This window comes from Schistocerca cancellata, unplaced genomic scaffold (genome assembly GCF_023864275.1).
Source record: "Schistocerca cancellata isolate TAMUIC-IGC-003103 unplaced genomic scaffold, iqSchCanc2.1 HiC_scaffold_1147, whole genome shotgun sequence".
Classification (NCBI taxonomy): Eukaryota; Metazoa; Arthropoda; class Insecta; order Orthoptera; family Acrididae; genus Schistocerca; species Schistocerca cancellata.
In genome coordinates, this window is record NW_026047146.1 from 7,557,930 (window position 1) to 7,580,145 (window position 22,216).

At 41.5% G+C, this 22,216-nt stretch overlaps 2 protein-coding genes across 3 annotated transcripts in view; both read right to left on the reverse strand.

The window, feature by feature from the left end:
* Positions 1-22,216, reverse strand: part of LOC126159795 (zinc finger protein 729-like) — a 400,570-nt gene that overhangs the window by 129,539 nt on the left and 248,815 nt on the right. The window lies entirely within an intron of this gene.
* Positions 1-22,216, reverse strand: part of LOC126159796 (uncharacterized) — a 105,839-nt gene that overhangs the window by 77,071 nt on the left and 6,552 nt on the right. Inside the window, exons 4-5 of one of the 2 annotated variants that reach the window (XR_007534632.1) lie at positions 10,418-10,480; positions 10,283-10,303 (exon numbers count right to left, since the gene is read on the reverse strand). Coding sequence is in view for 1 of the 2 variants with exons in the window: in XM_049916577.1 (XP_049772534.1) it covers positions 10,418-10,480 (63 nt within the window). In the remaining variant the exon portion in view is untranslated. Of the gene's footprint in view, positions 1-10,282; positions 10,304-10,417; positions 10,481-22,216 lie in introns of those variants that run through there. The other variant, XM_049916577.1, reaches the window with a different exon arrangement.

Consider the following 22,216-nt stretch of genomic DNA (forward strand, 5'->3'; position numbering starts at 1 on the left):
TTTTCCATTTCCAGGAGTGTATTTATTCCTTAATGAAATTTGTCATTAAAAATATATCACTTTTTCAAACCAACAGCTCAATTCATGGAATCAATACTAGAAATAAGAATAATCTTCACAAGGATTTGAAGTCAGTTAGTCTTGTACAAAAAGGTGTGCATTATTCAGGAACACACATTTTCAATAACTTGCCAGCAGCCATAAAAAGCTTAACAACCAATGAAATTCAGTTTAAGGGAAGCCTAAAGGGTTTATTGGTGGCCAACTCCTTCTCCATTGATGAATTTCTTAGTAAAACCAACTGATTTGTATATAAGTACAACATAACTTCTGCACAATTTCAGTGCAGTAATGTGTTCACTGAAAATTTGTGTGTGTGTGTGTGTGTGTGTGTGTGTGTGTGTGTGTGTGTGTGTGTGTGTGTAAGTATAATCTAACTTCTGCACCATTTCAGTGCAGTAATGTGTTCATTGTAAATAAGTATTACAGTAGTTGTATTACATGTTTATTACCTTATAAATAAGTAAAAAACTTTTTTATTTTAAATTCAGTGCATTAGTATTTGTAAAATGACTCTTAGTGTTCATTAAAAAATGACGATCATTCCACTTGGGACCTGTGGAATGGTACATTAGCTTATTTGTTTTAGTTGTAAATATTTGTCATGTATTGTTGTTTTTCTGACATGTTCCACATCCTGGAGGACCTCCTCACTACGGATCAATTGGAATGAAAGTAAATCTAATCTAATCATATGAGATCTGGTGCAAGTTCTGTTGGCCAGCTCTGAACTGTAGCTCGTTTGCAACAACAAAATCTGTTGGTTGGGCTCAGAGGACATCCTAGGCTCACTTTTTGGCTGTTGGCTGAAGAGTCAATGAACGTTTCTTAGTGGGACAAAAGAACATCTTTTAATTTGTAGAGTCAAGCTGCAGATGAACTACTATCACCAAATTTGAAGCAGAGTTTAAGACTCAGATCAGACCTCTTATTAGTTTTGTGATCTCCACTACATATTCTGTGGAACATCTTAAGGTCTTCAAGTAGCAGCAATGAGTATGTTTTGGAGATGTAATCTCATCTTTACAAAACTGTAATGTGTAGATTTGTGCAGTCTATTACAGAGTCGTCTTGTTTGTTTTGAATGGCCAGCAAATGCTTGTCACAGAGCTTCAAACTGCAGTATGTAACACCAGCAGAGCACTGTACGGGATGCACAATTACCTACTGAAAGAAAAGCATATGTTATTCACACCAGTGGAACATATCAGGTATCGGTAGTCAATCACTTAATGCTCCTAGTATGCATTGTTGCTGCTTTCAGATGCAGTGATGCAACTGCACTATCAGTGACTGTTGACCATAATGGCACAGTGAGAGGAGGAATATTGCACTGGCTGAATGTTCGTTGCCATCATTGTGGGTTGACCCCAGCAAGCAAAATTATGTCATACTGTGAAAATTGTTTTTATCAAGAAATGATCATAAGTACGGAATGCCAATATTACACATTCACGTCCACAACACTGCCCAAAGGATTGCTGTAAGGAAAACACGTTCAGATAGTTGGAACACGATATGACAATACATCTAAATGTCTGAAAGAACGGACCCCACATATATAATTAAGGTGATGTCAGACCATGATCCTTGCAATGTAGATGCACACCACACTTGAACTCTTACAGAAACCAATTAGACACCATGTGTACTGAGGATCATGAGCATGAGCACTGCATTAGTGGTGTGTGAATAAGTTGAGTATTGGGTGTGACAGAAAGCACACTAGAGTAGTCCATGCAGATGTGATGACCACTGTGTCTAGATGGCATAGTCGTTACTGCATTGCCTAGTCAGCATGAAACTCTTTCAAATCCTGGTTCAGCACAAATTTTAAGCCCTCCCCATTGATGTAAATTAATGCCCATAGACAACTAATGTCTCTACTTCCTTTGTGCCCTGAGTCATTGTGCTATAGGATCAAAATACTATCTGTCCCCTTGGACATGTCCAAAAGATTAGACAACACATGCATATTTCATGTGTCGAGATTAGATATTAATAAAATTTATTTTGCAGTGATAGTGACTCCTTCCATTTATGTTTAACCAAAAATACGTAGCTTTACTTCGGGCTACATTTCATAACCTTGTTTAGTCAAAACTCTTTGCTCCTGAATGTAGCATTACTGAGCTGAAACAACACCCATAGCAGTCAAAACCAATTTGCATGTATGCATTGGGTTACCATTACTTAAAACAAGGATTAATTTGGTACATAATTTGACAGCTAACAATACCGTAATTTAATCGGGGTTGTTTCAGAATCAAGTTACAAATGTAGCGCTCGCTCTCGCTCTCTCTCTCTCTCTCTCTAATTTTATAATCACATTCCTTCCATGTCTCTGTAGTCAAGAGTTCCAATCTCATTTTTTTTTAACTTTAAAGCACATTTGCAGACTGTTGCACAGCTCTCAATTCTTTTTAATGAACAACTACACAGTGCAGTAATGCATTGGCCTCCACTGGTGAAACATCAAAACGCTATCAAGTTATATATTGCTTTCTCTGTGTGTTTTATAGTTAAGTCTTGAATAGTAGTACTGGAATGGATATCAGATGTGCACGCCGTGTGCAGATGGAGAAGCTGGCCTCAGTTCACGAACAGCTGAAAATGCTTTTTGCCATGTTCAGCAGCTTTCAGACTGCTTTCTATTGTAGTAGTGGTGGCTGAGAATTTGGCGTGTCACATGGGATGCCTAAGGTGCCACCTATTTTGCCCATTGGCTCTGCTGTCAAGACACTTTGTGGTGTACACAATGTGGCTGAGTTGTCCTCACCAAATGGTGAGGGATGGGTCGTAACAGTTAGTGCTGTTTGAGAGAGAGAGTGATGTGGAGGCTGCCTCACCCATTGACCCAGTGAGTGGACTGGCAGGTGTTCATTCATCAGGGACCAGATAGGCCCAAGTGGAGAGAAGTTTTCTAGTTAATCAGGACCTCTAATGTCAAACGCATTATGGAGCTCCTTAGGGAAATGGTGTCCAGTACTGGAAATGAATCGTATATGTACTGAATATGTCTGCCAGGGAGCCTCATCCGAGATGTGGAAAATGTCCTGCCTGTGGCTATCAAACACATAGGGTGTGTTTGGGTTCTGAGGCCATCTTCAGTTTATATTGAGAGGTAGCACAAATGGCGAAGAGCCCCTGTGTCACACGTAAGTGCATGCAGCACACACGGTTTGTATCAGCATTCCCAGAACTGATCCGAGTCCTTTGGTTTGGTGTGAGTGGAGGGTCTCAACCAAAGGCTTCATCGATTCTACATCTACATTTATACTCCACAAGCCACCCAACGGTGTGTGGCGGAGGGCACTTTACGTGCCACTGTCATTACCTCCCTTTCCTGTTCCAGTCGCATATGGTTCGCGGGAAGAACGACTGTCTGAAAGCCTCCATGCACGCTCTAATCTCTCTAATTTTACATTTGTGATCTCCTCGGGACGTATAAGTAGGGGGAAGCAATATATTCGATAGCTCATCCAGAAACGCACCCTCTCAAAACCTGGCGAGCAAGCTACACCGCGATGCAGAGCACCTCTCTTGCAGAGTCTGCCACTTGAGTTTGTTAAACATCTCCGTAACGCTATCACGGTTACCAAATAACCCTATGACAAAACGCGCCGCTCTTCTTTTGATCTTCTCTATCTCCTCCGTCAACCCGATCTGGTACGGATCCCACATTGATGAGCAATACTCAAGTATAGGTCGAACGAGTGTTTTGTAAGCCACCTCCTTTGTTGATGGACTACATTTTCTAAGGACTCTCCCAATGAATCTCAACCTTGTACCCGCTTTACCAACAATTAATTTTATATGATCATTCCACTTCAAATAGTTCCGCACGCATGCTCCCAGATATTTTACAGAAGTAACTGCTACTAATCATACAATAAAGGATCTTTCTTTCTATGTATTCGCAGTACATTACATTTGTCTATGTTAAGGGTCAGTTGCCACTCCCTGCACCAAGTGCCTATCCGCTGCAGATCTTCCTGCATTCCGCTACAGTTTTCTAATGCTGCAACTTCTCTGTATACTACAGCATCATCCGCAAAAAGCCGCATGGAACTTCCGACAATATCTACTAGGTCATTTATATATATATTGTGGAAAGCAATGGTCCCATAACACTCCCCTGTGGCACACCAGAGGTTACTTTAACGTCTGTAGACGTCTCTCCATTGATAACAACATGCTGTGTTCTGTTTGCTAAAAACTCTTCAATCCAGCCACACAGCTGGTCTGATATTCCGTGGGCTCTTACTTTGTTTATCAGGCGACAGTGCGGAACTGTATCGAACGCCTTCCGGAAGTCAAGAAAAATAGCATCTACCTAAGAGCTTGTATCTAATATTTTCTGGTCTCATGAACAAATAAAGCGAGTTGGGCCTCACACGATCGCTGTTTCCAGAATCCATGTTGATTCCTACATAGTAGATTCTGGGTTTCCAAAAACAACATGATACTCGAGCAAAAAACATGTTCTAAAATTCTATAACACATCGACGTCAGAGATATAGGTCTATAGTTTTGCGCATCCGCTCGACGACCCTTCTTGAAGACTGTGCTCTTTTCCAATAATTTGGAACCTTCCGTTCCTCTAGAGACTTGCGGTACACGGCTGTTAGAAGGGGGGCAAGTTCTTTCACGTACTCTGTGTAGAATCGAATTGGTATCCCGTCAGGTCCAGTGGATTTTCCTCTGTTGAGTGATTCCAGTTGCTTTTCTATTCCTTGGACACTTATTTCGATGTCAGCCATTTTTTAGTTTATGCGAGGATTTAGAGAAGGAACTGCAGTGTGGTCTTCCACTGTGAAACAGCTTTGGAAAAAGGTGTTTAGTATTTCAGCTTTATGCGTGTCATCCTCTGTTTCAATGCCATCATCATCCCGGAGTGTCTGGATATGCTGTTTCGAGCCACTTACTGATTTAACGTAAGACCAGAACTTCCTAGGATTTTCTGTCAAGTCGGTACATAGAATTTTACTTTCGAATTCACTGAACGCTTCACGCATAGCCCCCCTTACGCTAACTTTGACATCATTTAGCTTCTGTTTGTCTGAGAGGTTTTGGCTGCCTGTTTGTCTGAGAGGTTTTGGCTGCATTTAAACTTGGAGTGAAGCTCTCTTTGCTTTCGCAGTAGTTTCCTAACTTTGTTGTTGTACCACGGTGGGTTTTTCCCATCCCTCACAGTTTTACTCGACATGTACCTGTCTAAAACGCATTTTACGATTGCCCTGAACTTTTTCCAGAAACATTCAACATTGTCAGTGTCGGAACAGAAATTTTCGTTTTGATCTGTTAGGTAGTCTGAAATCTGCCTTCTGTTATTCTTGCTAAACAGATAAACCTTCCAATATTATATTCCTATTAACTTCCATATTCAGGGATGCTGCAATGGCCTTATGATCACTGATTCCCTGTTCTGCACATACAGAGTCGAAAAGTTCGGGTCTGTTTGTTATCAGTAGGTCCAAGATGTTATCTCCACGAGTCGGTTCTCTGTTTAATTGCTCAAGGTAATTTTCGGATAGTGCACTCAGTATAATGTCACTCGATGCTCTGTCCCTAGCACCCATCCTAAACATCTGAGTGTCCCAGTCTATATCTGGTAAATTGAAATCTCCATCTAAGACTATAACATGCTGAGAAAATTTATGTGAAATGTATTCCAAATTTTCTCTCAGTTGTTCTGCCACTAATGCTGTTGAGTCGGGAGGTCAGTAAAAGGATCCAATTATTAACCTAACCTCCACCCATTATAATTCACAGGAACTATCCACTTCCACTTCACTATAGGATAAACTACTACTAACAGCGACGAACACTCCACCACCGGTTGCATGTAATCTATCCTTTCTAAACACTGTCTCTACCTTTGTAAAAATTTTGGCAGAATTTATCTCTGGCTTCAGCCAGCTTTCTGTACCTATAACGATTTCAGCTTCGGTGCTTTCTATCAGTGCTTGAAGTTCCGGTACTTTACCAACGCAGCTTCGACAGTTTACAATTACAATACCGATTGCTGCTTGGTCACCGCATGTCCTGACTTTGCCCCGCACCCGTTGAGGCTGTTGCCCTCTCTGTACTTGCCCGAGGCCATCTAACCTAAAAAAAACCGCCCAGCCCACGCCAGTATGGTGCAAGTCGAGGAATCTGCAGCCCACACGGTCACAGAACCGTCTCAGCCTGTGATTCAGACCCTCCACTCGGCTCTGTACCAAAGGTCCACAGTCAGTCCTGTCGACGATGCTGCAGATGGTGAGCTCTGCTTTCATCCCGCTAGCGAGACTGGCAGTCTTCACCATATCAGATAGCCGCCAGAAGCCAGAGAGGATTTCCTCCGATCCATAGCGACACACATCATTGGTGCCAACATGAGCGACCACCTGCAGATGGGTGCACCCTGTACCCTTCATGGCATCCGGAAGGACCCTTTCCACATCTGGAATGATCCCCCGGTATGCACACGGAGTGCACATTGGCTTTCTTCCCCTCTCTTGCTGCCATTCTCTGACTGTCCAGACTGCAGACTGCTGGACACGCATTATGAGGTGGAGAATTCTAGGAATACTTGATGGATCAGGGGTGCACTACACAAAGCAAGCTTTTATTTTAGGCTAGGCAGTTGTTTGGGGTCCTCTGACGAATGCATGCTAGTCAGTGCAGAGATACAGAAATCAGACTGCATACAAAGTAAAGACCATACTACTACCAAACTGTTAACAGTAAATGCTTGATGTATTTGTAGATCCTGAATTTAATGCCCTCCAGGAAAGTTGTCATGATCAAAATACTTTTGGAACTGAGAGCTGGCTGAATCCTGAAGTAGAAACACTTGAAATATCTAGCAAAACAAGGAATTTACACTGAAGAGACAGGGGAGACACCACTGGGATGGGAGTGCCAGAAGAGACGAGGGGAGAGGAAGGAAGAGAATGAATATGGATAAAATATGTGCTAAAAATCAAAGCACATGCTATTGGTGGTAACTCCTCAAACACTAGTGCAAGTTGGATTCTCAGATTCAATAATCTTTTTAACAGTTGATTCGCTGGGAAAATTTCAAATTTTATATCAGACTAAACAGTTTCACATGACCAGTAATTATGGGATCCATTTCCATTCTTGCAGATGAAATTATTTTTTTCAAGAGCCATCATACAGAATTACAATCTCATTCAAGATTTTTACACCAGCTAGGTATGTCTGTAGTTTTGGACGTGTTTCCTGTCACCTTTCTTACAAACTGGAATGACCTTTGCCTTTTTCTATACATGTGACAAACCACTGTTTCGTAAATGAACAATTCAGATGGCAGAAAGGGGCCAGTTCGGCACCATTTTTTGTGTAACTGAATCTGCTAACTACACTTTATGGTCGTGTGACCTCCCCTGTGTTCAGCATCTACTTTTGGTGTGTATTTCATATGGAATTTAAGATCATGTAACTATTTATTCTGGTTTCTTTTTTTTTTTCTTTTTGTATTATGTCCCCAATGCTATCATTGCCTAATGAGAATAACTCTGGACTATATTGTTAAATACTTCTGCCCTTTTCTAGTATTTGGTGGCTCAATGGGTAATTGTGACACTACAAATCCAATGGTCCTTGATCATTGAATGGCAAGTACTTTGTAACTGGTTGGGTGAATCGTTTCAGAGGTGGAAAGAGGGTAACAGCATACAGTAGTCAGTAGGAGTGTGTGTAGTAGATAACTCCAGTGTTTAAAACCTCCGGGCTGATAACAGCTTTATCTCTAGTTTAATTTTATGTATACTTTTCTGTCATGTATTCCCTTCTTGACAAAAGGAGATGACCGATCCTTGGCTCTGTCACATACTCCAGTTAACAACTTATTAGCATTACAAAGGGGCTTTCCAAACTTAAAAAGCACGAGAATGCATTCCACATGGAATCTGCAACTTGATTATCTTCTTTCTGGCTGCAGTGCATCTACGTCTGTATAAAAACTCTGCAAGCTACCAAATGGTGTATACTACTACTACTACTACTACTAGGCATTTGTATGGTGTTCTATATGTAGTGTCCTTCACAAATGAACCACAGTTTTCCCAATAAAAAAAAGTTTATCATTCCCCATCCTACTACTATCCTTGTGTGCTTGTTCCACTTCATATCACTTTGCAATGTTATGCCTAAACATTTTATTGACCAGACTGTCAATCTGTACAGTACCATTGTTGTATTCTGACATTATGGAATTGTTTTTCCTACTCATCTGCATTCATTTTAATCTTTCTACACCTGCTATTCATCACCCTAAATGAAAAGTCTGTCCAAGTCATCTTGCATGCTCGTAGTCACTCAGTGATGACCCTTTCCCACACACAATGCCATCAACAAACAGACACAGAATGCTGTTCATCAGATCATTTCATGTATATATAATGAGAATGACCTTATAAAACATCTCGCTATTGAGGTCAAAGTAATGGCCTCTGTTACTTGAGAGGTCTTCGCACCATTGACATATTGGGGAACCTATTCCATATGCTCATACCTCCATTGAAAGTATGCAGTGGGGCACAGTGTCAAATGCTTTCCGGAAATGTAGGAATGTCGAATCTAGCCTGTTGCCAATCATCCATGGTTTGCAGTACATAATTTGAAAGACCAAGATGAGTATCGCACAAAATCCATGCAGATTTGTGTATAGAAACTTATCTGTCTCAAAGAAATTAGTTATAATTGAACTGAGGATGTGTTAAGGAACTATGGAGCAAATAAATGTTATGATATTGGTCTGTAATTTTGCACGCACATTCCTTTACTATTCTTATATACAGAAGCCACCAGAACTTTTTCCCAGACACCTGGGTCTTTGCACTAGGCGAGAGATTTGCAGTAAATGCAAGCTAATTAAGAGGTCCATGCTGCAGAGTACTCTCTGGATAAATGCTTTCAGATTCTGTCTGGACATGGCAACTATTTTGTTTTCAACTCTTCGAGTTGCTTCTCTACTCCAGAGATCCTATTCCTATGTCCTATTCCTATGTCTCATTGTCACACGTGAGTGTGTGACAATGAGATAACAATGTCTGTATGATCCTCCTGCACAAACTTGAAAACTCAGTACAGAGAGGGGTTAGTGATTATCATCTGCTTTCCTCCAAAGATACACCAGACTGGTAAATGACTGCCTGTATAGATGTCTCTGACTCAATGATATTATGCGGAACCAGAAAAGTCTCATGTTCTTTGTAAAATCAGTTGCTCATGTATGATTGTGGTGTTATATGCTTCAAACACACATCTTTTTACAAACACATGAATTTCCATTAACTATTGCCAGTCACCACCGTACATACTTTTTTTGAACTGAGAGTACAACTGTGCTTCCTCAGCATTTTCAAATTTTGTTATTAAACCACAGTGGGTCTTTTCTGTCTGCAATCCAGTTACTCGCCACATACTTATTCATTGTGTGATTTATAGTCCATTTAATGTTTGCCCATATTCCTCTAAGTAAATCATATTGGAAGTAAATGACATTCACTCATTGCCTAAATGGGATGCTGACAACTACTTACCTGCTCTTTCTAGCAAATTTATTCTCCTACCATTCTTGAAGGATCCATTAAATCCATTTACCATTGTTGATTTGCTGGAATCATGATCACTAACCCCTCTATGCACTAATACCATCTATAAGGACATGCTTGTTCATAGTTACAAGGTCTGAAGTATTTCAATTTTGTGCGGGCTGTCGAAGTAGCAGCTTACAACAGTTTTCAGACAACTGTTCAAAAGTACTTCACAAGACTGCCTGTCCATACCACTTGCAATGTATGCACAGACATCTTAGTCTCTACTCAGTAGGTTAGGATCACCTACTTTTTCTGCACTACTTTGTGTAGATTTTTCTTGAATGATTCTGTAACTGTCACAGCAGTATAACATGGTGAATAAAAACATCCAATGCTGGTGTTCACATACACAGACCCATTCAGGAAACTGCTCATTAAAACAGGAAATCATAGCTTGAGTCTTGCTACCAATTATCATGTAACTTCGCCAATGCTATCTAATGTAATTCTTATTTGCGCTTATAATGTAAAGAAGCAATTCTACAAAAACATAAGCTAAACTGTTTCGCCAGCTCAAAGGTAATATTTAAATCCATATGGGGTAAAGTGTAACAAAATATTCTATTTTACCTGTTTCCTCGTTTCCAACCTGGAGCATACTAAATACTGTAAGTCTTGTCATCTTAACCCTAAAGTAAAAACAGAACTGCTAAAGTGAATACACACACAATTGATAACCATCTCATTTTCACCACAACTCAGCAATGATTAATTCCATGCAGTCATATAAATTATAAAATTACCTCTTCCTTCGCACCCTCCTCCAACTCTTCTTTTACATTCATGCTGATTGGGTACACTTCGGCCTATGGCAAAAATAACTAATTGTAATAAAAACAATTTTGTCAAAACAAAACAAAAATTTTGTGAAAAACTGACATACTGAGCCTGTGGCTGTATACGAAGTATAGGTTGATTCTTACACATAAGATTACAGCAACCAGCCACTTTTTATAAAATGGTTGAAATGGCTCTGAGCACTATGGGACTTAACTGCTGTGGTCATCAGTCCCCTAGAACTTAGAACTACTTAAACGTAACTAACCTAAGGACATCACACACATCAATGCCCGAGGCAAGATTCGAACCTGCGACTGTATCGGCCACGCGATTCCGGACTGTAGCGCCTATAACTACTCTGCCACTCCAGCCAGCCCACTTTTTATAATGCTATTTATTCACTTAAATAGCACAATTACCGATTTCAAACTGACTGTTCCATCTTCATATGGCTAGTTCACTCTTTACATTACATTTTGAGTTTTATTTCCCCATCTGACAAAACTTCTTTGGAGTGGTAATGCCCTACAACCAAAACAATATGTGAGACAGTGTCTTTTTAATCGTAATTGTGCCTCACAATAATTTTAAGTGATGTAAACAAATTATCATTAAATGGAAGATGTTTTGGTTACCTACAATGAAGAAATCGTGTCATTGCGTTCCACTGAAGGTTGTTTAATATCGTGCAACATCGATAATTGTATGATGCATTTTTTTGTGAATATATATGCACACAATGTAATGCACCACTTACACAGAAGTTTCATCATGTGGAGGTATGCATACAAAGATGACGATATTACATCCATAACAATGCCAAAGTCTTCCACTCTCAGAGATATTTCATTATGTACTTGCATGTGATGGATATTTACAAATTGTTAATGTTACATTACTTACTACTTACATTGAAAGAGAACTGATTAAAATGAAAATAAACAAATGGAGCAGTCAGTTATAAAGTGTTACTGCAGTGATATTATGTAAATATTATGGTATACATCGGAACAAAGTTAATGAGAGACCTACATAAATAAATGTTACAACTATGGACACGTTATTGCATACATTGAAAGCAGTAAATGGGTTCGGATGGATGTGCACATATAAATATTGCAAATATTTTAAAAATGGACCTTTATTTATTTATTTATTTACTTTTATTTTGAACTTTAAATTGGAAAGCAGGTGAATGAAATTTTGAAGAAAGACAGCATTGGCTAACTCTGTTTGTCCATAGAGGAGATTTTGTGGTGATTTGCTTTCATATACACTCCTGGAAATGGAAAAAAGAACACATTGACACCGGTGTGTCAGACCCACCATACTTGCTCCGGACACTGCGAGAGGGCTGTACAAGCAATGATCACATGCACGGCACAGCGGACACACCAGGAAACACAGTGTTGGCCGTCGAATGGCGCTAGCTGCGCAGCATTTGTGCACCGCCGCCGTCAGTGTCAGCCAGTTTGCCGTGGCATACGGAGCTCCATCGCAGTCTTTAACACTGGTAGCATGCCGCGACAGCGTGGACGTGAACCGTATGTGCAGTTGACGGACTTTGAGCGAGGGCATATAGTGTGCATGTGGGAGGCCGGGTGGACGTACCGCCGAATTGCTCAACACGTGGGGCGTGAGGTCTCCACAGTACATCGATGTTGTCGCCAGTGGTCAGCGGAAGGTGCTCGTGCCCGTCGACCTGGGACCGGACCGCAGTGACGCACGGATGCACGCCAAGACCGTAGGATCCTACGCAGTGCCGTAGGGGACTGCACCGCCACTTCCCAGCAAATTATGGACACTGTTGCTCCTGGGGTATCGGCGAGGACCATTCGCAACCGTCTCCATGAAGCTGGGCTACGGTCCCGCACACCGTTAGGCCGTCTTCCGCTCACGCCCCAGTATCGTGCAGCCCGCCTCCAGTGGTGTCGCGACAGGCGTGAATGGAGGGACGAATGGAGACGTGTCGTCTTCAGCGATGAGAGTCGCTTCTGCCTTGGTGCCAATGATGGTCGTATGCGTGTTTGGCACCGTGCAGGTGAGCGCCACAATCAGGACTGCATACGACCGAGGCACACAGGGCCAACACCCGGCATCATGGTGTGGGGAGCGATCGCCTACACTGGCCGTACACCACTGGTGATCGTCGAGGGACACTGAATAGTGCACGGTACATCCAAACCGTCATCGAACCCTTCGTTCTACCATTCCTAGACCGGCAAGGGAACTTGCTGTTCCAACAGGACAATGCACGTCCGCATGTATCCCGTGCCACCCAACGTGCTCTAGAAGGTGTAAGTCAACTACCCTGGCCAGCAAGATCTCCGGATCTATCCCCCATTGAGCATGTTTGGGACTGGATGATGCGTCGTCTCACGCGGTCTGCATGTCCAGCACGAACGCTGGTCCAACTGCGGCGCCAGGTGGAAATGGCATGGCAAGCCGTTCCACAGGACTACATCCAGCATCTCTACGATCGTCTCCATGGGAGAATAGCAGCCTGCATTGCTGCGAAAGGTGGATATACACTGTACTAGTGCCGACATTGTGCATGCTCTGTTGCCTGTGTCTATGTGCCTGTGGTTCTGTCAGTGTGATCATGTGATGCATCTGACCCCAGGAATGTGTCAATAAAGTTTCCCCTTCCTGGGACAATGAATTCACGGTGTTCTTATTTCAATTTCCAGGAGTGTACATATAATTCAAGCAAATGGATTGTCATGGGGTGACCTTTCCTCACCTTTTATTTATTTACTGCTAAAAGTTGGTTCTGAGTACTAAATACTGGTTTCCCTTTTTAAATGGCATTCTTGAGCTTCCATGCATGCACATTCACTTACTGAATCACTTACGCAGTTTCTAAAGTATACCTTAATACAATTTTCACTGTGTCTGAAGCCAGTTATATCAATCTGTGCACTCTCATTCTCTATTAATCACTTAACTGCTCATTGGGGGCAAGATTTAAATAGACTTGCTCTGTCTGCCTGAAGGCAGCTCTAGAAATCAGTGATCCAGTTTACTTTATTAAATTATCTACATGCACTTTGAAGTGTATTTTAAAAATTTCCTTTTTCTAGTGGTTCCAAGGCAGCTATAAATTCCTCCGTCTTCCAGTATAGCTATTCAGTTTTAAACTTTGAGATGAGTTATGCAACTGTCTTGTCTTAAAGAGACATCTGTTTCCAAATAATTATTTGTTCATTTGTTGAAGCATTTTCTTTAGTTGCATTTTGTGATGGTGGAAATTTTGAATCTAAAATCTAAGAACTGGTGTCAGACACAACTTTTGTCTTTAACTATTGCCTTATTTAAATTATCACTAAACTAAGGTGTGTAATGTCTTAAATTTTAAAAGTTCAGATTGTTGTTTGTAAACCTGTTAATGTATCTGTTTTAGTTATTTTTTTAAATAAATATGTTTCAATAAACAATGGTGACTCATGTGAACCCCAATCCATCCAGTCTTTCCACTTAATTTCCCCTTTTCCTGCTGTATGTTTGGTTGGTAACAGAGGATGGTTATTTTCCTGGAAGTAAAGGGGGAAGGTATCCTCATACTGTCATTCACAATGGTGTGTGTGTGTGTGTGTGTGTGTGTGTGTGTGTGTGTGTGTGTGTGTGTGTGTGTGTGTGTAGGTACCCACTGCTGAACATGGGATCCCATGACTGTCCCAGTTTGTCCTTATTGAAGAAGCAACAGTTAATCTACAAATTTAAAGTGCATCAGTTTCCATGTAAGGGCAGTGTTGCCAAACTTGAGGCTCGTATGGCAGTGTGGACAACTGCTTGGTGATTAGTACCAACTGCACCGTGGAGGTATATGTTGCTCTAGCTGACTGAGCTCCGGCCATGACAACCTTGTGTCAGAATGTAGAGTGTTTAGGAAGTAGTCAACCCCACTGTAAGCAAAGACACACAATTCAGGCACAATTGATCCATTGGGATAATCACTTATGTGGTATTCCACAATGTAATCTCTATTCTAAGTCAGTTATATTGGCTCTGCAGTTACAGGGGTAGGTGCATGACTTGCAACGTGGGGTCAGTCACCTTGAATTAAGAAAATTAAGAGCAATAGGTGGTGAACAAGATTCTCCCACCAACAGATAACTCCTGGAAGTAGTAGCAATGCCACAAACACCTTTAAGGACCAGAATGGAATTCATTTGGGAAATTACCTTACCAAATTATGTTACTGCTTGAAGCTATAACGGAAATTTCAATTTAGAATTTAAAGACAGGTGAAATCCATTCTGTGGATCATGGTCAAATTTATATTTCATGCTGACACTTTGGCCATCTCCAATAATGTTGTTGTTCAGGCATTGTACCCCCTGTGTTAAGCTGTGTTTTCAGTCAAATTTTACACAAAAGTGCAACATTGAGGGAGTTGTGTAAATCAATTATTGGGCTGACATTGTCATCTCATATTAAGAGGCTGCTCAAGCATAAACATTTTTGGCTAGTGCAGTTTCCTCATGAACCTTTTCCTAGGTACATAGATGAATGCATATGGCTATTCCATCCTTGGAATTGCAAGTAACAGAGATATAAATACTCAATAATATATTACAGAAAATGCAGCCACACGACTGTTTATTGCTCTACCTTCGCTAATAAATGCACATCTTTTACTGAATTAGAGGCTTTCGTGTCCGCCATTGAAACCTGAGTTTCGCAGACCAGCAGTGTTGGGGGCTTAAGTGTCATTATCAGGATGGGGATCAAGATTCCAGGCAGTTTAAAAGGGGACCACCCATACGGAACAAGCGTAGGATGTGTTTCCAGTGTAACAAAGAGGGGTATTTGGTATGGCAATGTCTGGTTCTATGGAAATAGATCAATGAGCTGACATCACAAGGAATGGAAGAGGCATAGTAGTGCTCTACTGCCGAAGTGCTGTGTCTGTGCCAAGTCCGAGGTAGGGGAACCCCTGCCTTACCTTTGGGCACAACTTAACCAGGAACCAGTGTGCACCCTCCTCAACTCTGGCAGTTCAGTTTCTCATTTAGATTATCTGTCATATTTGGAGTTCTGCCATATCTGTGAATGGTCTCATTTGCATCCGTCCTCCCAATGTTGAGCTCTCACTGGGCAGATGTAGCCTCCGATTAGCAAAACTGAGTATTGGACAATTTTCTTGGCCTGTGAAGTGGATAGTAATTATAAATCGTTCAGTGAACTTAATTTTGGAATGTGTTTTTCTAAGTGGTAGTGTGTTGGTGTTAGATTGTCAAGGCAGGGTTGTTTATTTTTAATTTAACCCAGCTGAAAAATTCACATTGTGCTCTTGTCAGGTTGCCACAGGAATTCATTTTGTGTTACTGCAATGTTCACAATTTGAGGTCTGTCATCTTGGTCCAGTAGAGATGAAGCAGGTACTCTAAGCTCTTGATTGTTTACCGTAGGTGTTGACTAACAGATTGGACATCACCAATAAAATCCAGTACAAGATTCACCTTACAAATGACATTCCAGAGAGGCAGGATCTTTACAGGCTTTCTCCATTAAAGACGAAATGTATATGTGCTTTAATTAATAATATGTTGTTCGATGAAGTCATCAGGCCCTGAACCTCAGCCTATGCTTCTGCCATATTCTCAGTATCTACAGGCAGCAGTGGGGTGTTTCATCCAGTCGTGGGTTACCATGCAGTTAATGAGAAGGTAGTTTTGGAATCTGTGCCACTTACCAAACTGCATAATTCTTTTACTTGGTTCGGTCGGGCTCAGTATTTTACTGTCCTGGATCTCAATCTTACATATTATCAGATCATGTTAACAGAGGATTCCAAGCATATCACTGCCTTCTGTGCAGATTGGAACCTCTACAATTTTAACAGGGTGCCCTTTGGTTGCCATTATGTCTTGCCTTCTAGATTTTGTTATTGGTGATTTCACGTTCAAGTGTGTCTGTATTTAGCTAGATGGAATGGTAATTTAGAGTTCTAGTCTGTCTGAACACTTGCAACATCTTGAGGCAGTCCTGGTTTATCAGAGGGAGGTGGGACTTACTGTGAAACTATCTAAAATGACACTGGCACATAGGTTTCATTACTGGGACATCTTAGTTGACTCTTATTGCATTAGAATCGACCAGGAACAAACAAGTGATTTGCGAAAAATTCCAGCTCCTAGAAATAAGAAAGGTGTGGCACACTTCATTGGCATGAATTATTTTTCGAAATTTTGTGCCCAATTTTACTAAATTACTGGGACACCTTAACGATTTAAGAAATTTCAAATGGGATGAAAGTCATCCGGTTAGGTTAGTGTTGTTTAACGTCCCGTCGACAACGAGGTCATTAGAGAGTGAGCGCTACCTCGGGTTAGGGAAGGATGGGGAAGGAAATCGGCCGTGCCCTTTGAAAGGAACCATCCTGGCATTTGCCTGAAACGATTTAGGGAAATCACGGAAAACCTAAATCAGGATGGCTGGAGACGGGATTGAACCGTCGTCCTCCCGAATGCGAGTCCAGTGTGCTAACCACTGCGCCACCTCGCTCGGTGAAAGTCATCTGGAATCTTCTGAAGTGATTAAGGTGGCACTTAGCAACCCACTAGTATTAGCCATACCCAATTTTGAGCTCCTGTTTCTCTTGCAGACAGACACCTAACTCTTCTGGAGTAGAAAGTGGCAGGTGTCCTCCTGCAGGAACAGAATGGGAGAGGAGGTGTTGCGGGTTGATGCCCTATAACCTATGCATCTTGGAAATTTTCATCTGCAGGGATGGAGTATTCTATGTATGAATGGGAAGCCTTGGTGGTTTTGTTTGCCCTTGAGAAATTCATAATTTATTTGGAACACCAGGAATTTTGTTTTGGGACTGACAAACCCTTAGTTAGGTTTTGGCTCATTATTTCCTTAACACCTTCTTAGGCAGTCATTTGGGCATTTATAAAACTGTTGTCAAGATCAGACCACACATCACCTGGTCTTCCCAGTGTATGGAAGCCCAGAGGTTGGTGGGGGCCAATGTCATTCAACATGTCACCTTGTCCTCCCTGTATAAGTATGTCCAGAGGTTGGTGGGGGAGTGAGAGCAATAAGGGAGCTGAGATCAACCCAAATTCCCTCATGGGGCTTTTGGAGTCTACCCATCAGGAATGCCTGATGCATAAATTTCTTATAGATTATATAGGTCTGCTTCCTCATGTGTGTGGGGGTATTAGGCACCTATTAGTTATCATGGATGACTTTTCTCATTTTTTTGACTCATTCCAAGCAGAGGAGTGACCATCCTGGTAGCTATCCAGCATGTGTTATGAATTTTTTCTATTTACAGACCACCCAGGATGCTTGTTAGCTTTTGTTTCCCAGCTATTCATGACATTCTGCAATATTGCTCAAAAATGGGAGTTGGGGCACCAGCAAAATAGTGCCTCAGTTCCTGGGACCCTGTGAGATTGTCAGGGTGGTGAGCCTGGTAAACCTTCTGGTTCTCAATTTACACAAAAGTAAAGCTTCATGCATGCACATTACACAGTCGAAGGAGAGTCAATGTAAAGGGCTCCTGAATGGTAGGGAAGGGGGAATTTGGTTTGGTGGTGGAGGTTGAGCCATGGTGCACTCCCTCTTTGAATTTCAGCCCCATGTGTCAGGCAGATGTCACTTCTCACAGCTCTGAGCTCATGGTGCCAGTGGGCATTGTGGAGCCAAACTGGGTGTAGAGGAACAGCAGTGGATCTCACAGACAGTTGGTGTCTTAAAGGTGTACTGGAGGGTGAACCATGCAGGGCTCATGGGCAGCATGTGCTTTTTGGCTGAACTTTATGTATCACTTTCATTATCACCATCACAACAACAACAACAACAACAAAATCAATCTTCTTTCAATAATGGTAACTGCCATAGTCTGATCAGCCCCATCATTAATATCACTCATCTAAAAGCTGGTATGTCCACCTCTGGCACAGGTAACTGAAGGGAGACATTGTAGCATGGAAGCAATGAGGCCTTGGTACATCACTGGATGACATTGGCACCATATCTGTACACTCAGGTCACCTCATTCCCATACATTCTGAAAGGAGGAATGATCTCAGAAGTTACGTTAAATCACATCCCAAATGTGTTTGAGCAGGTTCACAGCTCGTGAGTTGGGTGGCCATCACATCAAATGGAACTCACCACTGTGTTCCTCAAACCATTCTATCACCCTCGTGGCCTTGTGAAATGATGCATTATTTTGATGAAAAATGACACTGCCAGTGGGAAATATGATCAACACGAAGGGGTGGACCTAACATGAACCATGGACCTTGCCACTGGTAGGGAGGCTTGTGTGCCTCAGCAATACAGAGCCATTCGCTAGGTGCAACCACAATGGAGGGTGTCTGTTGAGGGGCAAGACAAATGTGTGGTCCCTGAAGATGGGCAGCAGTCTTTTCAGTAGTTTCAGGGGCAACTGTTGGGATGAATGACTGATCTGACCTTGTAACATTAACCAAAGAACCCTGCTGTGCTGTTACTGCAGACAAATGAAAGCAAGGGGAAACTATGGTCATAATTTTTGCTTAGGGGATGCAGCATTAATGTGTGGTTAAATGATGGTGGCATCCTCTTGGGTAAAATACTCCAGAAGTAAAATAGTCCCCCATTCAGATCTCCGGGTGGGGGTAACTCAGGACCATGTCATTATCAGGAGAAAGAAAACTGGCATTCTACGGATTGGAAAGTGAAACGTCAGATCCCTTAATCAGGAAGGTAGATTTAAAAATGGAAATGGATATGTTAAAGCTAGATATAGTGGGAATTAGTGAAGTTCGATGACATCAGGAACAAGACTTCTGGTCAGATGAATACAGAATTACAAATACAAAATCAAATAGTGGTAATGGAGGAGTAGGATTAATAATGAATAAGAATGGGAGCACAGGTAAGCTACTACAAACAGCACAGTGAACACATTGTTGTAGCCAAGACACACACAAAGCCCACACCTACCATAAGTAGTACAAGTTTATATGCCAACTAGCTCCACCGATGAAGAGATTGAAAAAATGAATGATGAGATGAAAGAAATTATTCAGATAGTGAAGGGAGATGACAGTTTCATAGTGATGGGGGAGTGGAATTCAATATTAGGAAGAGGGAGGAGGAGGAAGAGGAGGAGGAAGAGGAGGAAGAGGAAGAGGAGGAGGAGGAGGAGGAGGAGGAGGAGGAAGAGGAGGAGGAGGAGGAAGAGGAGGAGGAGGAGGAAGAGGAGGAGGAGGAGGAAGAGGAGGAGGAGGAGGAAGAGGAGGGGGAGGAAGAGGAGGAGGAGGAGGAGGAGGAGGAGGAGGAGGAAGAGGAAGAAATGGAAAAGTAGTATGTGAATATGGGTAAGGAATGAAAGAGGAAGGTGTCTGGTAGAATTTTGCACAAAGCATAACTTCATCACAAACTATGTGCTCAAAACTATCCATACACCCCCAAAAACATACTTTTTCATATTAGGTGCATTGTGCTACCACCTACTGCCAGGTACTCCAACTCAGCGACCTCAGTAGTCATTAGACATCATGAGAGCACAATCTGGCGCTCTGTGGAACTCATCGACTTCAAACGTGGTCAGGTGATTGGGGGTCACTAGTGTCACACATCTGTATGTGAGATTTCCACGCTCTTGAACATCCCTAGGTCCACTGTTTCTGATGTGATAGTGAGGTGAAAACGTGAAGAGACACTTGCAGCACAGAAGCATACAGGCCAATCCCGTCTGTTGATTGACATACCGCTAACAGTTGAAGATAGTCATAATGTGTAATAGGCAGAAATCTGTCCAGACCTGAAGGAACAGCAAAAAGGTAGGACTTTTAAGAGATGGGATCTGGATAAACTGAAAGAATCAGAGGCTGTAGAGAGTTTCAGAGAGCATTAAGGAACCACTAACAAAAACTTGAGAAACAGATACAGTAGATGAGTAAAGGGTAGCTTTGGGAGATGGAATAGTAAAGGCAGCAGAGGATCAAGTAGGTCAAATGATGAGGCTAGTAGAAATCCTTGGGTAACAGAATATATATTGAATTTAATAGATGAAAGGAGAAAATATAAAAATGCAGTAAATGAAGCAAGCAAAAAGGAATACAAATGTCTCAAAACTCAGATTGACAGGAAGTGCAAAATGGCTAAGCAGCGATGGTTATAGGACAAATTTAAGGATGTAGAGGCATACATGACTAGGGGTTAGATAGATACGGCCTACTGGAATACTGAAGAGACCTTTGGAGAAAAGAGAACCACCTGTAATAATATCAAGAACTCTGATGGGAAACCAGTTCCAAGCAAAGAAGGGAAGGCAAAAAGGTGAAAGGAGTTTATAGAAGGTCCATACAAGGGTGATGTACTTGCGGGCAATATTATGGAAATGGAAGATGATGTAGACAAGGATGAAATGGGAGATATGATACTGCATGAAGAGTTTGACAGTGCTGAAAGACCTAAGTTGAAACAAGGCCCTGGGAGTAGACAACATCCACTGAAACTACCGACAGCCTCGACAAAACTCTGCCATCTGGTGAGCAAGATGTATGAGAAAGACGAAATACCCTCAGACTTCATGAAGAATATAATAGTTGCAATCTCAAAGAAATCAAGTGTTGACAGGTGTGAAAATTACCAAACTATCAGTTTAATAAGTCACAGCTGTAGAATACTAACATGAATGCTTTACAGATGAATGGAAAAACTGTTAGAAGCTGACCTCAAGGAAGATTAGTTTGGATTCTGTAAAGATGTTCGAACACATGAGGCAATACTGACCATACGACTTATCTAGAAGATAGATTAAAGAAAGGCAAACCTACATTGGTAGCATTTGTAGACTCAGAGAAAGCATTTGGCAATATTGACTGGAATACTCTCTCTGAAATTCTGAAGGTGGCAGTTGCCAAATACGGGGAGTGAAAAGCTATTTACAATTTGTACAGAAACCAGATGGCAGTTATAGAAGTGAAGGACTGAAAGGGAAGTAGTGGTTGGGAAGGGAGTGAGACAGAGTTTAACCTTTCCCCCGTGTTATTCAATCATAAAGGAAACAAAAAAAAAATTTGAATAGGTATTAAAATCCAGGGAGAAGAAATAAAAACTTTGAGGTTTGCCAACGACATTGAAATTCTGTCAGACACAGCAAAGGACCTGGAACAGCAGCTTAGCGGAATGGACAGTGCCTTCAAAGGGGGATATAGAAGCAAAACAATGATAATGGAATGTAGTGTAATTGGGGGGTGATGACAGTATTAGATTAGGAAATAAGACACTTAAGGTAGCAGATGCGTTTTACTATTTGGGGAGCAAAATAACTGATTATGATCAAAGTAGAGAGGATATACAATGTAGAGTGGCTAATGGCAAGGAAAGTGTTTGTAAAGAAGAGAAATTTGTTAACATCGAGTATAGATTTAAGTGTCAAGAAGTCATTTCTGAAAGTATTTTTATGGAGTGTATCCACATATGGGAGTGAAAAATGGACGATAAATAGTTTAGACAAGAAGAGAACAGAAGCTTTCGAAACATGGTTCTAGAGAGGAATGCTGTAGATTCAATGGGTATATCATGTAACAAATGAGGAGATACTGAATAGAATTGGGGAGAAGAGCAATTTGTAGCACAACTTGACCAAAAGGAGGGGTCTGTTTTTAGGACACATTCTGAGGCATCAAGGGATCATCGATTTAGTATTGGAGGGAAGGGTTGAGGGTAAAAACAAAGATGGAGACCAAGGCATGAATACTAAACAGATTCAGGAGGATGTGGGTTGCAGTAATTACTCTAAG